Source organism: Lepisma saccharinum, chromosome 8 (assembly GCF_977018435.1).
Source record: "Lepisma saccharinum chromosome 8, izLepSacc3.1, whole genome shotgun sequence".
In the NCBI taxonomy this organism is placed as follows: Eukaryota; Metazoa; Arthropoda; class Insecta; order Zygentoma; family Lepismatidae; genus Lepisma; species Lepisma saccharinum.
Genome location: NC_139236.1, coordinates 35,026,073 through 35,041,087, shown reverse-complemented (window position 1 = coordinate 35,041,087; position 15,015 = coordinate 35,026,073). Strand labels below are relative to the sequence as shown.

The following is a 15,015-nucleotide window of genomic DNA, read 5'->3' as shown; positions in this document are numbered from 1 at the left end:
CACATGAAAAATGCCATGCAGGTATACCGCTAAGAGAGAGCCCTACAATGACAATTCAATCGAACAATGCAATTCGTGAAATCAGTGAAGCAAAGGACAGAAATGAAAATATCAGTGTCAGGGCAGTGAAAAAAGATACTCTGTTTAATCGTCTTCAAGGTAAACATATATTAGTCTAGCAGGTCGGAAGACTGTAATTTCATATGCAGAGGAGGAAGAACTTGCAGATTGCCTCAAATTAATGGCTAAATGGGGATTCGGACACAACATTAAAACTCCATTCAAAAACAACCGGCCAGCTGACGACTGGTTTTGTCAGTTTGTAAAGTGTCATAAACTCAGTGTTAAGAAGCCTGAAGCAGTGGAACGGTCCAGACAAGAAGTGGCAAGCGTATATGAATTCTATGATCTATGGTGCTATGAAATGGAACGTATGGGAATTTCAGATCGCCCAGAAGGTATTTACAACCTGGATGAAACAGGATTTCCCTCAGATTCTTCGAAAATTAAGGCCGTAACTGGAGAAGGACAAACTGTCCACAGAATTACACAAGGAAGTGGACGTGAAAACACGACAGTTCTGGATTGTGTAGTGCTAGTGGATTTGTCTTACCGCCTGTCATTCTGTTTGAGGCCTCAAACTTATGGACATCATGGAAAGGTGATGAAGCTGAAGCGATGATCAACGGAACATTTTAGGGGTGTCACCTAAGGATTGGATGACTGCTACTGTATTCTTGGAATGGTTCAAATCATTTCTTGATACTCTGAAAGTTAGACCATTATTACTATTTGACAGACACCTGTCACACATGGATGTGAAGATGAGCTAGCCCGCGAGAACCAAGTCGCCATACTGAAACTTCCCTCACACACCATGGACATACTGCAGCCACTCGACAAGTGTGGCTTTCATCCTTTAAGACACGTAAGGGAGAAACAACTAATTGAGTGACAGAGGCACAGTGGTCGCAGACTAACAAAAGCAGACTTCAGTAATCTACATGGGAAGATCTGGTACAATGGACGCTCATTCAGGCTTCAAAAACACAGGAATATATCATCAAAGATTTCTCGCCTAAATCCAGAAAAATCAGAACTGCACAACTCACAGAAACAACAACATGCTGCCAGACCTGCAGATACAGACTTACCAAATGCTGAAAACAATCCAAATGATCTTGTAAATGAAAGCAATTCACTTTTGTCCACTAGGCCTACCATTGTGTCGGATGCAGAAACTCCATCCACGTCACAAGCAACCTTACCATACATTAGTGAACAATCATATCCACAGCAGAAGAATCTTCCCACAAAACTCAAACTGCATCTATCATTGAACAACAGTTACCTAACGAGATCACAAGAACACCATGAAGAAGCTGCAGGAAACAAAAGCCTTGAAGACCATATTGTTGGGAGAAAGTTTCACCCAAAGCAGGCATGGCTAGGCCTACCAAAACTGGATCTCGTAAACTGAAACTATCAGAAAACAGCAGTCATTTCATCAGAAAAATACGCAAGGAAAATCCAAGAAAAAGGAAAGGAAATTAAGGAAAAACAGCTTGAAAAAGAAAACAAATGAAAACTTCGAGAAGAAGCAAAAAGCAAAGGTTGATTGCATTGGAAAAAAAGAAAGCAGAAGAAAGCTTTATGTAAGAAGAATGCGAAAAAAAAACCAAGAGTTCTAAACAAGCCAAAAAGAAAAAGAAATTAGCCCTACATACACTTATTTCTTCAGATTCTGAGAGTGAAGACATGGATGAAATTAAATTACAGGACTTGACAGCTATTTCTTTTGGTGAACCTGACGAAACCAGTGTACTAGCACAATATGAGAAACATACGCCACGAAGTGTTCAACAACTGAAACGTCACATTCAGAGTTTGTGTGAACATATTGAAGAAGATTGTATATAGCTATGCTGTGTACTACAATACAAGTTACTATTATGGAAAAGTTCAAAATATGTTTTATGAAGGCGAAGAAGAAACCGCAGACAAATTACTTAGTGTTGAATGAAATTTCTCAAATGGTTTAGAGACAACAGGTACTGGGGGCCAGCGCAAACAGAGATTGAAATTGTGAAAACACTGTGTTTTATGGTCCTGTGCAAACCTTATCAGTTAATCCATTTCAAATAACTTGTAATGATGAAGTAAGGTCTCTAGACTCAGGAACTAAATATTCCATTCTCCGCAGTCTGATCATGTAATTATTGAAGATGTGGAAAGTGCCAACCTAGTGTAAGCCTATAGTGTGTCAATATGCTATGTTGCAGTGTGTTTGATTAAAAGACATTTGTGCAATGTTTGTAGGCCTATTTGAGCAAAGAAGCTATCTAAAAAGTTTAAAGTTCTGACAAGTTATGTATTTAGTTTTTAGTTATAACTGTATTTAGTTCTAATTAGTTCAGTTTAGTTAGTTGTAGTTTGGTGACAGACAGCACCTCAATATACTTAAATAATTTACTTGTTAAAGTTTGTGTGATTAAAACACACCATTTATGCAATGTTTGTACTTGAACAAAGCAGAAATTATTAAAAGGTTGCCCCAAAAATTAAAAGTTTTGCTAATTTTTACTGTTACACATTTTTTACAGCAGTCATGTGGTGTTCAATAATTACCCCACACACAGCAACTATAGTACACACTATTGTCCAGCATTTACCTCCTGTAGCTCATCTCTGTACTGTGCAGAACAGATTGAAAACTACTGTCCAATATTTACCCCACTGTGTCCAACAATTACCCCAAGGGTGGGGTAATTTTTGGACAGTTTAATTTTATTTTTCTACTCCTGAAAGGAATTAATAAATTTCAACAATAGTACCAGACAGATATATCAAATAGTCATTACCAAAAAAAATTACTGGCTAGAAAAGTACATAAATGTGGCAGCTATGGTAAAAGTTTGATTTTTGTCCAATATTAACCCCCGAGCCACTCCTAACCTAGTAATGAAAGTAGCTAGGTACAACATACACCTTCGCACATCACATGGCATCGTAACATCAGAAGTCCATATTAAAGACAATAGTAAATGAAGAACTGTTAACAAGAATGCACAATGCACACTGAAGTATACAGAAGGAAAAATCATTCTCCAGAAAACATGCAAAGAGCAATCACTAAGTCTCTGAGTTGGAAGTGGTCGAAAAAAAAACTGCTCTTTTGGGGAAAAAACCCTGAGTTTTTTCCACGGCTTTTTTTTGGCTTTTGTCACAAAAGTGTCTCAAATCAATGAACATTCAGGAGTTGGCAGTATTTTTCCTGTTCCATGGTTTTAGTTTATCTCCCTACTGTAAAATACTCATTTCTCCATTTCTAAATATAAAATACAATTCACAATATGAAATTCGTAGCTAGACAAAATCAGTGTTTTCACGAAAGCTGGCCTTTTTTGAATGAGTGTTTCTTTTAGTGTTATCTTCATATTTCGGTAGGGTTATTAAATACATCGATGTAGTATAAACATATTTATATAACTAGGGTCGTTTTGTATGCATTTTTAATGAAACCTAATAGTATGATATGATTTTCAATGTTTGAATTTGTTATACGAACACGTACATGAAGCATACCTTCATGCTATACCTTTTCAAAATCTAGTATCAAATCTCTTTATATTAAATTCTGTGGTCAGTAAAATATATTTGTATTCTGGCTTTCCAGTACATCATGTATAATTTGGTTAAATGGCCGCTAAACCTGGGCACGGAGCAACTAGTGATGTATTTTGGCTGTTTGTTGCAGTGGTTCTCAAGAATGTGAGACCACAGGCCCGTAAATTTAATTCTTACAAGTCAGTGGCCTGATCCCAACAATTTCACTCATAAATACATTGCTGATTTTGAAGTTTATATAGAAATTAATATGCATCCTTAATTGATATAAATGTATAGACTATGGCATAATCATAGTTCAATAATGTGTAGACTTGCTGTCAAATATAAAATTAGATTAAAATTAGTCTTAAACCCCTGGGTGCAATGGAGCCACTGAAGGAGCTTTCAGAGTGAAGTCACAGATGGCAAGCAACACAGTTTCCTTCAATATACAGCAAAGCATTCACTGTGCATGCAAGAACAACAGACTGAAGCAGCATGATGCACACCATTGAGAAAACAGTAGTCCGAGCAACATGCAAGTAACATGGTTAGCTCGTCACATTTCGGTTCAAAGGGTTGAAAGATGGTGCCTGATATGCCCACCAAGTGCACCTTGCCTCCTAATTACATTACATTTATCTTTCTATGAACCAAGTAATAAAGAAATATCGGGAACATCGTAGGAAACGATGTAATTTATTATTTTTAAAACAGTTGAAAAATCAAAAAAATAGAAGTGGTGGGCCTGCAAAGCCCCCCCCCCCCCCATTTGAAATGGATACAAGAGTTTTTTTGTACAGATATATTACGTTTTTATCATTTCTATTAGTCATATAATTTTTTCAGATATATTTTGTGTTTGAAGTGTGAGAAGCAATAATTTTTTACATTGATCACGCCCGAGTTTTAAAATCACGGAGGTGAAATCATAGAAAGTTCTACCGCTGCAGTTCTTACAAATCAAACTGAGAGAGGGAGTTTTGGATTCAGACGAGGAGTTCAACCCTTCTAAAAGACAAAAAACTTCAAGAGGACCTTTCCAGCAAATGAGACTGAAACTTCCTAACTTATCCAGTATGGTTTATAGGACCCAAATTTCTAAACTGAAAGCCACTCTTCTAGCTTCTCTCTTTTGGAAGATATAGGCCTTGTTACTGCTGATCATAAGGAGAAAGTGATTGACTTAAATAAGGTTCTTAGAGAGAAAAATAAATTACGTGAAACCATTGCAGAGGAGGCTGCATCATCACTTAAGTCAAGTGGAATGAAAGGACTTTTAGTTTGATGGAAGACAGGATGATGATTCGGAAAAAAGACTATAAAGCTTATCGGACTGTAGAAAGGGAGGAGCACGTTGTTCTTATAAAGAAGCCAGGATCCCAATACACGGTCATCTAACACCAACAACCGGAAGAAGACACAGCATTGCCGAAGCCATACGAATTTTTCTTTCAGAAGAGGACATCGATACTTCGGAACTCTTCATAATAGAATGTGATGGAACACCCATTAATACAGGATGGAAGGGCGCAATGGTCCAACTGGAATACTATCTCAAGAAGCCTCTTCAAAAGTTTGCTTATCTTCTGTACACAAATGAACTTCCCTTGCGGCATTTCATTGAAGAAATTGACAGAAAAAGTATTGCAACGAAGAATCTGCCGGAAATGCTGCAGACATTCGTCCAGTACATTATGAACGTGTATGCTCCTATTTGGTTTTCCATCAAGAAAGAGCCATCGTGCGTTGAAGGAGGCAGACACCTGTGGAGACTTTTATCCGCTTCAGAAAAATAACGATCCTGTCCTACAGTGAAATGCCTGGTTTGCCCACCTGGAAAACCTCCTTCTGACAACCCACACATAAGGGTACTTGGTTGGAGGAGAATCCTAAAAGTAAGAACATCTTCATCTCCGAAAGCCACGCGAGAATTCACAGTGCCGGAGATTAAAGTTGACGCAGAAAAACACGTCGACATGATTGATTGGTATAAGTGCAAACTGACTGAACCACCGTTGATATGACACAAGCTTGGAACAACTTCAGGACAACATAAAATCAGCTTCTTGACCAGGAGGAGATATCACCTGTTTTCCAGCTCATACGCAAGCAGTCGAAAGACATGTGAAGCTCATGACAGATGCGGCAGCGTCAGTGTGTGGCAGTGTAAAGCCATATGTTTATTTTGGCAACGTTGAAGTCTCGGGACCACATTCCAAAGTTTTCCACTAAGGCAGCACTAAGGCAGAGTACTAAACTACTTCCTAGGAATACAGCAACCGCCTGATCATTGCATAGCGTACTAAACCAATATATGCATGGGTGGGAGAGTGGGCGGAACTCGAACTCCAACCACCTCCTCGTGGTGAGTTCTGGGCTATTTTCGAAAATAGAAGTTTTTTTCTTCTTTGGAAATAGGCAGAGAGCTAGCAGACAACACATTATAAAAGATGTAAGTTGTTGTCAAAAATGAATGCACCTCGATTTCTTTACAACTAACACAAACTCAGTAAAGAAACGCACACAAAAACATTTAACATATTTTTCGAAAATTTTGGTTTAAGTTTAAGCCTTAAGTACACCTAGAGTTCCAGCAATGCCCATTATTTTTATTTCTAGTGTTGTTTACATCATTTAGAGTTGATCTACATGCAAAATACCATCACTAGGGAAAAATAAATATTTTCTAAAAAATTCAGCAAAATCTTTTTTTCAAACTTTAGGTACGATGTAGCACCTGAAGACATGAACCGATCGGAATGAAATTTTGCACACATATTATTGAGCCAATTTGGCCAAAAAATCGCACCAGCCATAAGCCAATTTCGAAAAAAGGTTTCTTTCAGACCATCCTACTGTATATCTACCAAGCACCTTTGCAAAAATTAAGTAAAATTAGCCCTAATGCAAGATAAGTTTTAAAAAAAAGGTTCGATAAAGAAGTGGTATCAACTTTTAAAAGTGTTCAAAAAGTAATGCATCTTACAAAAACACATGCAATTATACTTTTTACATACCTATAAACATTAAAATGTGACATTTCTCTTGCATTATGCAAACCAGGGAAGTAAAAAAAAAAAAAGCAAAAACGCATGGCATTATATTGTATTGGCCTTGTAGGTGGACCACCAGCTATTTATGACTTGCTAGGATCAAACTTACAAATTTCCTAGATCAAACTCCCTTGCTCAAGAGGCGGCAAAACTATTGACAACAGTAAATGTTATACTATCAAGTTAATTACAAAGTGCTTCTAATGTTATTTCAAGTAAAGTAGAAAAGTGTTATTGAAAATCAATGACACATTTGCAGAAGTCAGCCTCCGTGGCAAAGTCGTTAGCGTAGCGCTCTACGAAGTTAGGTTCCATGTTCCAAACCTGCATGGGCGTTTCATTATTTGTCCCTTCATCTACTAATACATCAATTCACAACTCACCCTCACGACTAACCTATTGAGGTAGAAGAGCGGCGTAAAATTACAATACCTGTATCAAAAAGTTTATCGAATGAATACAAATACTTCGTCATGAATAAAATACATTAAAAAAATTAAAGAAAAATGCTCATTTCACATTTTGTATCAGATATATTTAACAATATATTTTAATCCCTAACCTGCTCATGCTTAAAACCCTAATATTTCATGCCTAGCGCATGCGACACGCAGCAAGAAAAGCATCCAACTTACCATGTCTCCAAATTGCTGAACTTTTTAGTAACTACTTTTCCCAGGTCTATTCCTAGTCTGTCGACTATTCTTTGAGCCAGGTCAGGATGAGATGTTCCACTAAACACCTTTATATTCGGCATTCTGCTTCTTAATGCCCTCGAGGTTTGTAGCTTTGCTTTTACGAGACCTTTTGCGCGCACAGCTTCGGAGAGTGCAGGCATAACTAAACAAATGAAGAAGAAAGTAGTGAAGATAAGTAAGGGGATAGCCAATGAAAAGACAGCGGAAGAAAATTTGACATCACTTCCTGTTACTGCTGAATCGCAAAGATGTTGGAGATTTTGTATGCTCAACATACATGTTATTCATGTTAAAACGTGATATTTAGTTTTCCCCCCACGATAAATTATTGGACCATTTTTTATCTAATTATTCTGTAACAGCAATGAGTTAGTGAATATACTATTTATTACAAAAAGCATGGCTAACATTGCTGCACAGCGAATCAAGAGAGAATTCAAAGAAGTTATAAAAAGTGAAGAGGTAAGATGAATTTGAATTCTAATTTTGGAGTCCTTATTTTCCAGTATCCATTCAAATTTAATGTCTGATTAATCGAACATATGTGAAAAGTTTTGAGAGACAGTTGTATGTCGTACAAGTGATGGCCATAAGGCACATTTTTTTATTATGTAGAAATTTAACTACTATTTTTTTTCGATTCAATGTACAAACGGCAATAAAAGTAATTCTTGTTATCAAAGATAAATGTACGTTACATTCGGAATTAAAGTTCTCTTGAACCAGCCGACGGACAGAGTTGGACCTACGCAAGTACAAGTTACATCAAAAGTCTCCAAGTGTGAATATGTTTATTAGCGTGTACTCTTTCATAAATTAATAAGTTTTCATATTTGTACATACTATATAGTTTATTACATAAGATCTCTCAGAGTATTTTTAATACTAGCTTAATTGTCCTCAAGTAGATATATTTTATTTTTTGTTTCATTAAAGTTGAATTATCAGTCTGTTTTTCTTGAATAAGTTTAAAGTTTCTGCATCTTTAGTTTATGCAAGATCTTATATTCCAAAGGATTATGACAGAAACAGTTGCAACTTTTGTAAACTTACCCTTTGAAGGTTGAGAGTGTTCTTGATCTGCCATTGGATCAATAATAAATCATTTAAATTCCCTTTGTGTCACCCTCACAATATGGTAGGTAAATTTGATGATAATTGTCCCTAGTAGTAGAGAGAAAAAAAAGATAGGCAAATGCAAATAACACTAGCGGTGTCAACCACCCAAAATGTGTGAATGTTCCTGTAATAGTGTTTCCTTTAAAATGTTAGGTATGAGTTCAGATTGTGTATTGATTTTGGTAACTATTAGATATACCGGAAAAACATTTCTTGAAATTTACAGGAGAAAAGATGAGAAAGTACTTACAGAATGTAGGGTAATTATGCGATATAGCCCGGACACCTCTCACTCGTTTATTTAGTTCATTTTAGCATTGATACTTGCCTATTTTGCATTACGGAAGATTCTTTGAGGTGAAGTTGCCTTTTTCCATAAAATAGTGTCAACTTTTCATATTACGAGTCATTATTTGTCTTCCTTGGTCCACTTGGGTAACAGACAATATGGCGTGCACTCGTCATAGATCATTGCACGTCTTGCTTGTGTTTTGTGGATTGGGAGTGGGTATGCAGTGTTTCCACCTTCTTAACTGAAAAATACCTACTTTCGTGTTCATGATGTCATCAGAAACCATTGGCGGATATCCCCAAAAAAACATTCACGATAGCCCCAAAAACCATTCACAATAGCCCCAAAAATCATTCACGATAGCCCCACGGACCATTTCCGGCAAGGTTAGGTTAGGTGAGCATAGTTAAAAAAAAGAAAAAAATTCTCGTTTAAAAAAAGGGCACATTTGGAAACACTGGTGAGACTGTGTGACTTTCGACGCTCTCACCATCTGCAGGTACATAATGGAAACAACTGCAAAATGTCGCTTTACAGAAAATGCAGGTTCCTTACATAAAAAGTGATTATTTCTTGTTCTGCAGCGTTCTATGGTGAAGTTTTCAGTTTCCGCGAAAGAATATACCTCAAAGAACTTCGACAATGCTACAGAAACTGATTTCAATAAGTAGCTTCTCCTGTAAATTTGAAGAAATCTGTTTGGGCCATATCGCATATTTACCGAATGTAGTTCTTGTGGACTTTCTGTAGCTGGGAAAAGTGTTTTTTCGAATTGTGCAAGTTATTCGGCCTGTAAATAAGGTATTTTTCGACAATCATGTGTATCTGTTGCACGATGGCTCATGCCACCATTACCGTCGACTATGTGAATCAAATATTCCGTGCGTTCGATTACGCACCCCCTGTCAGTGTAGCAACCACGTGGTAGTTTTACAAGCGGGAGCGGGATTTTTTTTTCCAATTTAATTTTCTATGTTTGCCTAATAGTGGCCGCTGTGGCTCAGTCGGTAACGCATCTGACTACCATGCTCAAGGTCCCGGGTTCGATCCCCGGCCGGTTCAAATCCGGGAACTTTTCTAACCTTGGAAGTGGCCCCGGCGCCCACCCAGTGTCGAATAACATGGGTACCTGGGGGAAACCCTGGGGGGTAAAGACGGTCAGGGGAGTGATGCTGATCACATCACCCCCACTCATGACTGGATCAAGAAAATGTGGGGCGTTACCCCCACACCCCCTATTCGCCTTCATGGCATGGTGCTAAGCACAGGGGAGCACTTTGCCTTTTATGTTTGCCTAACCTAACCTTCCGTGAATGGTTTGTGGATTAAAAACAATCATTTTTCGGTTAATGTGTGTTAGTGTAACAACCACGCAGTAGTTTTACAAGATGACGTGTGAGCAGGTGTTTTTTCAATTTAATTTTCTATGTTTGCCTAACCTAACCTTCCGTGAATGGTTTGTGGATCATGTTTAGCTTAAAAACCTTTTGTGAATAGTTTGTGCGGCATTTATCGGTTCATAAGTTTGGAAACACTGCATATCAGCTGATGATAGACAACGTGAGTCAAAATTTTTGGCTACCAATTAGCAACGACCAATAAATACTTATAATGTTAAAAATAATGCTTTTTCATTGAAAAAAAAAGTAGTCCCTAGTTTGAAAATGTTCCGCTATGCATATGAGGTAAGTAGAAATGAATTTTATTTCAAAATATACGAGTTAAATGTGTTTGCGGTATATCTAACTAGTACCTTGATTTTTACAAGTTGTGTGAGTAGATGCAAAAGTAGTGGAGTTTAGAATACTGGAATTGATTGAGATAGAAAGTTTGATACTTGGAGAAACTAGGTACTTTACACATTTTGAAGTTAGAGAAAATCCGGCATATATGCACATGGAAGAGAGACAGTTAAATTATGGAGGGTGGGTATAGTGGAACCACAAGCAAAGAAACCTGCGCAGACCCACGACTCCTGTACTCCCGCAAGGAGGAGAGGGTCACAATTTGACAGATCGCAGTCACTTTGGAATTCTGGTGTGAGCTCTTTGTTTAACAAGTGGTGTTGCTAGGGCCACAGTGCTGCCACCAAAGAAGTGTATAAAATGGAGGTTCATTGGCATTGGGGTTAACACAATTTCTGTCCTGTCTTTCCATATTCTGAAGTGCAATTTTTATATGTTGTACAAACAATAAATATACAGACACTGAGATTGCAAGCTCATTTAGGGAGATTTTACACCGAAGCGACAAGCTGCAAACAACACTTGTTACTCTGCTCAGTTTGCATGATACCATCATCGGTTGATGATACCGAGATAATTGTACTAATCAGTTTATTAGTCATCAGAAGAAAAGGTATGACTTAAGATGACCGGACCCCTCTTCGATTTTCTTCATATTTGGCATACTTACTAATGACGAATCTGAAGTTAAAATTTGTCGGAAACATCTGGAAATTGCAAATCATTGACGTGTGGTTAGGTTAGGCAAACGTAGTTAAAATTTGGTGTTGTGGTAGTATCAGGAATATATATATATATTTCCTTGTGAAACAGAAAATTTCGCGAAAATCGACTGTTTCCATTCCGAAAACTAACACCTTATTTTCACTTATTTTGCAATTTCTAGACGTTTCCGACAACTTTTAACTTCAAATTCGTGATTAGGAGGCCTCAATTCTCAATTAGTGAGTATGCCAAGTATGAAGAAAATCTGAGGAGAGGGGTCCGGTCATCTTAAGTTGTTCCGAAGAAAACATAAGAAGACACATTGCTATATGTAAAATTTGAACAAGTTATTTAAACTTGGGATGGGGGGAGGCATGTTGTTCATGAGAAAATGAAGAAATCATGTGCACTGGTCTCAAACTCTATATGCTCAACTTTTTTCGGTTTCCTTTCCAGCATGGAATAAATTAATGACTTAAACACGAGAGAAATGGTTCTCAACCTTCGAGATCGTGACCCAGTAAATTCTTTTTTTTTTTTTTTTAAGTGAATGCCTGGAATCCAAGAATTTTTCTCGTAAATACCTTTCTAGTATTTAAAATTTTATACATGAATTAACATGTGCTCTTGAATTTATATATTAATAAATAAATTCTGGTGTAATCATAAAGAGGAATAGTGATGATCCCACTTTAAATGGTAGGTCCAGTCTTGATTAGTTTATTTGAGCATAAAGTCGGACCTAAAAACAACTCAAATATGAAATTAGGCCACAGTGTTTTTCAGCTGCCCAGTGGCTGAAAGACACTGAACATGAGTTTCCTATCACATTGATTGATCTACTTTAGACTGACTTGCCTTCAAGTGCTGGCTGTTTCAAACCAAAGCAGTCACGTCAGCAAAAGCACTGCTTCTTTACATGATGTTGAAGGCAAATTACAGCCGATAACTGCACCAACAATCTTGACAAAGCCAAAAGAACATTGTGTTTGTTTAAGTCTTGAAACATTGTACATATTGATACTTTATTACATCGGTTGGGCTCCCTTTCTTTTAGAGTTTAAATTAGCTCGTTCGAGTGAAGCATTCACTGCATATTCACAAACAACAAACTGAGGTGACACGATGCACGATATTGATAAAACAGTCCAGTCCAAGCGACAAGCAGCTTGTCGTGTTGCTTCAGTGTGAAATCTCCCTTAGTGTTGGTTATTTACAGCAGATACTTTGGGAAGTGTATTTCATAGGCCATCATTTTGGTAACAGCGTCAGAGAGAGTTTGTGTTACCAACAGGATTTGATATGTGCCCTCTCTCCAATATTTTTTTTTTGCAAAATATGTTCTTTGTCATGGAATTACCGGCAGACAGCCGGTGCTTCGGCATCCGTAGAGTAAGTAAGTTTTTCTTTTGACACTTTCTGTCACTAACCATTCACGGGAACGAGATATGCCTACGAGGTTAGGTTAGGTTCCATTAGCACTCATTTCACCCCTAAATATGTGCTTCATCATCGAAAAATGTCCTCAGTACGTTCAATCACGCATATCCGGACAACATCGGTTTTTCTCGATTTTCTCCTCCAGGAAACTTTTCCTCGCCTTGGGATTTACTTGGTTGAATTCCTTATAAAATAACCTTTCCAACGATATATGACACATATTCCTTAGGAAAAGGATGTAAACTAGACTCTTACCCCTGGAATTCTAAGAATTATGCATGTATTCTGCGTGAATTTCTCTCTGTAGATGTGAACAATTGCAACTTTTATTAATCCAGATTCCAATGAATTTATACATATTTGTAAATGCTCTGATGCTAGTTTTTCAGTTTCGCTTATATTTTTGTGGAGGAAAGAAGAGAAAGGTGGGTGAAAACTATAACAGAATTCCTTCAATCCGTTTACTTCGTTTGTGTCCTCTGCAGACAGACGGAAAATTATTGCAAAATAAGATATTTTGAAGTTAATTAGGTAAATTTGAGTTTGAAATTCTTTTACAATTAACAATTATTCATAGAATAATATATCCCATAACATTTGATATTTGAATAAGTATTTCGAGTCTGAGTACGTGACGGAAAATGTGAATTCTGCATTTTAAAGTTAATATTTTAAATAACCATTTACATGAATTGAATTTTGAATATATTGGAATCACACAGACCCTTTATATTGTTAATATATTTGTGTGTGGGTGATGAGAGGTTGAAATAGAGTATGTACGTAGAGTTGAAATGGAGATAAAAACTTCTGCTTGTACCCTTGAATTTTTGGAAAGTTCACCTTGAAAACTGGGAATTATACTTGAATTTTATCATGGTCCTAGAGTGGCCACCCTGTTATCTTCGCACACTTAAAAAAAATAGAAAGAATCTTCGCACATTTTAAAAAATTAGAAAGTTAAGAGGAAAAATACACAAGGTTCATGCAGGATGATGAAACCATTGGGAATAATTGTCATACAATCTTTGAAAATTGTACATCGTGACTGCCCCAGTTTTAAATTGTGAGAAGCAGTCAGTCATTGTGATGAACTTAAATGTATATATATATAATATAATACACATATACATATCAAAAAGAAGTTTGCAGAAAATGTCACACTCATAAGTTTCACATTACAAAGAGGCTGAAACAATCTAACATAGTCATGGGATCAGTTTTCTTTTGTTTTGTGCAAGTAGAGGGGAAGAAGAAAGTGAGGAAACATAGGGTGATCTAATGAGCGCTTACTGGTAATCACTTTGTCTTGTAATAAAGGGGCTTCAGGGTTTGGTACCCGGTGGAGGCACATAGTGGTTCAGATCCCACTCTAAACTGGAGGCCCAGTCCAGATTAGCCTTTCTGTGCATACAATGGACTTAAATAAAGAAACAATAACCATATCTACCTAACCTAAGAACAAAACATTTTGTTAAGGTACTAATATGTTTCACCACGGCAAAAAAATCTATTTCATTTGCAACAACCAACCAAATGGCTGCTCAGTATGAATCAAATGTAGATAAATATGGGAATGAAAGCCTGTGGAACTAAGCTCATAAATTGACCACCCAACATGCTCTGTCAGTGAGACAGCTTAAATTTTGAATATAAAATGTCCACCGCCGCACTGTAGTGAAAGTGAAAATATGTATTTCTGTTATAGAAATTAAGTCAACACTGTTAAGCATAGAAGTAGTTCAATACATTTTTACTGAAATGCAGGACATAGGTATACCTAACTATATTGTAGGTTCAGCTTTATCCACTCTAAGCTAAATAACTTTTCTATGAAAGTGTAATTCAGACATCATGTCATGAATGCATTATAATGTGATCAGAAAGGAGAGAAACTCAAGAGGGTGTGGTATACTGTGCCAGAAGGTGAAGATTGAAACTAGTAAAACATGAGATTTTGAAATATCTTACCTTATGCCATCATGCAGTGTTATTAGGCCTATCTGGCAGTTCAATGTGCCTCTTCCCTTTCTCTTTTTTGTCGTGTTAGAACTTTGTTACAGATCTTCAGTTTCATAAATGCCACGACGTGCAAAATTCTAGCTCATGCTCTCACAAGAACATTTAAAATAATGTGCAGTTAACTTCCAGATGTGTAGATATATATATATTATGATGTTAAATTTCAGAGGGGGAATATTTATTTAAGGAGTCTTGACATTTGGCCCTAAATGCCCTTTTACTCATGCAAGTGTTGATCTTCGAGGTATTTGATAACAAGAAAACTGAAGTGATAATGAATAGCGTACAATGAAATAGTCTACATCATGTTCTTTTGTTATACAGGGCAA

At 36.9% G+C, this 15,015-nt stretch overlaps 2 protein-coding genes across 4 annotated transcripts in view; one reads left to right on the top strand and one right to left on the bottom strand.

The window, feature by feature from the left end:
* The window catches only part of Prps (phosphoribosyl pyrophosphate synthetase), a 96,318-nt gene that overhangs the window by 68,525 nt on the left and 12,778 nt on the right, over positions 1–15,015 (bottom strand). For 2 of the 3 annotated variants that reach the window (XM_083126472.1, XM_083126473.1), the window contains exon 2: positions 7,301–7,505. In XM_083126472.1, the coding sequence (XP_082982598.1) occupies positions 7,301–7,505 (205 nt within the window). Of the gene's footprint in view, positions 1–7,300; positions 7,506–8,416; positions 8,528–14,635; positions 14,782–15,015 lie in introns of those variants that run through there. The other variant, XM_083126474.1, reaches the window with a different exon arrangement.
* Positions 7,559–15,015, top strand: part of Ubc4 (ubiquitin conjugating enzyme 4) — a 29,123-nt gene continuing 21,666 nt past the window's right edge. Inside the window, exon 1 of the mRNA XM_083126475.1 lies at positions 7,559–7,825. Coding sequence (XP_082982601.1) covers positions 7,763–7,825 — 63 coding nt within the window. The 5' untranslated portion in view covers positions 7,559–7,762. The remainder of the gene's footprint in view (positions 7,826–15,015) is intronic.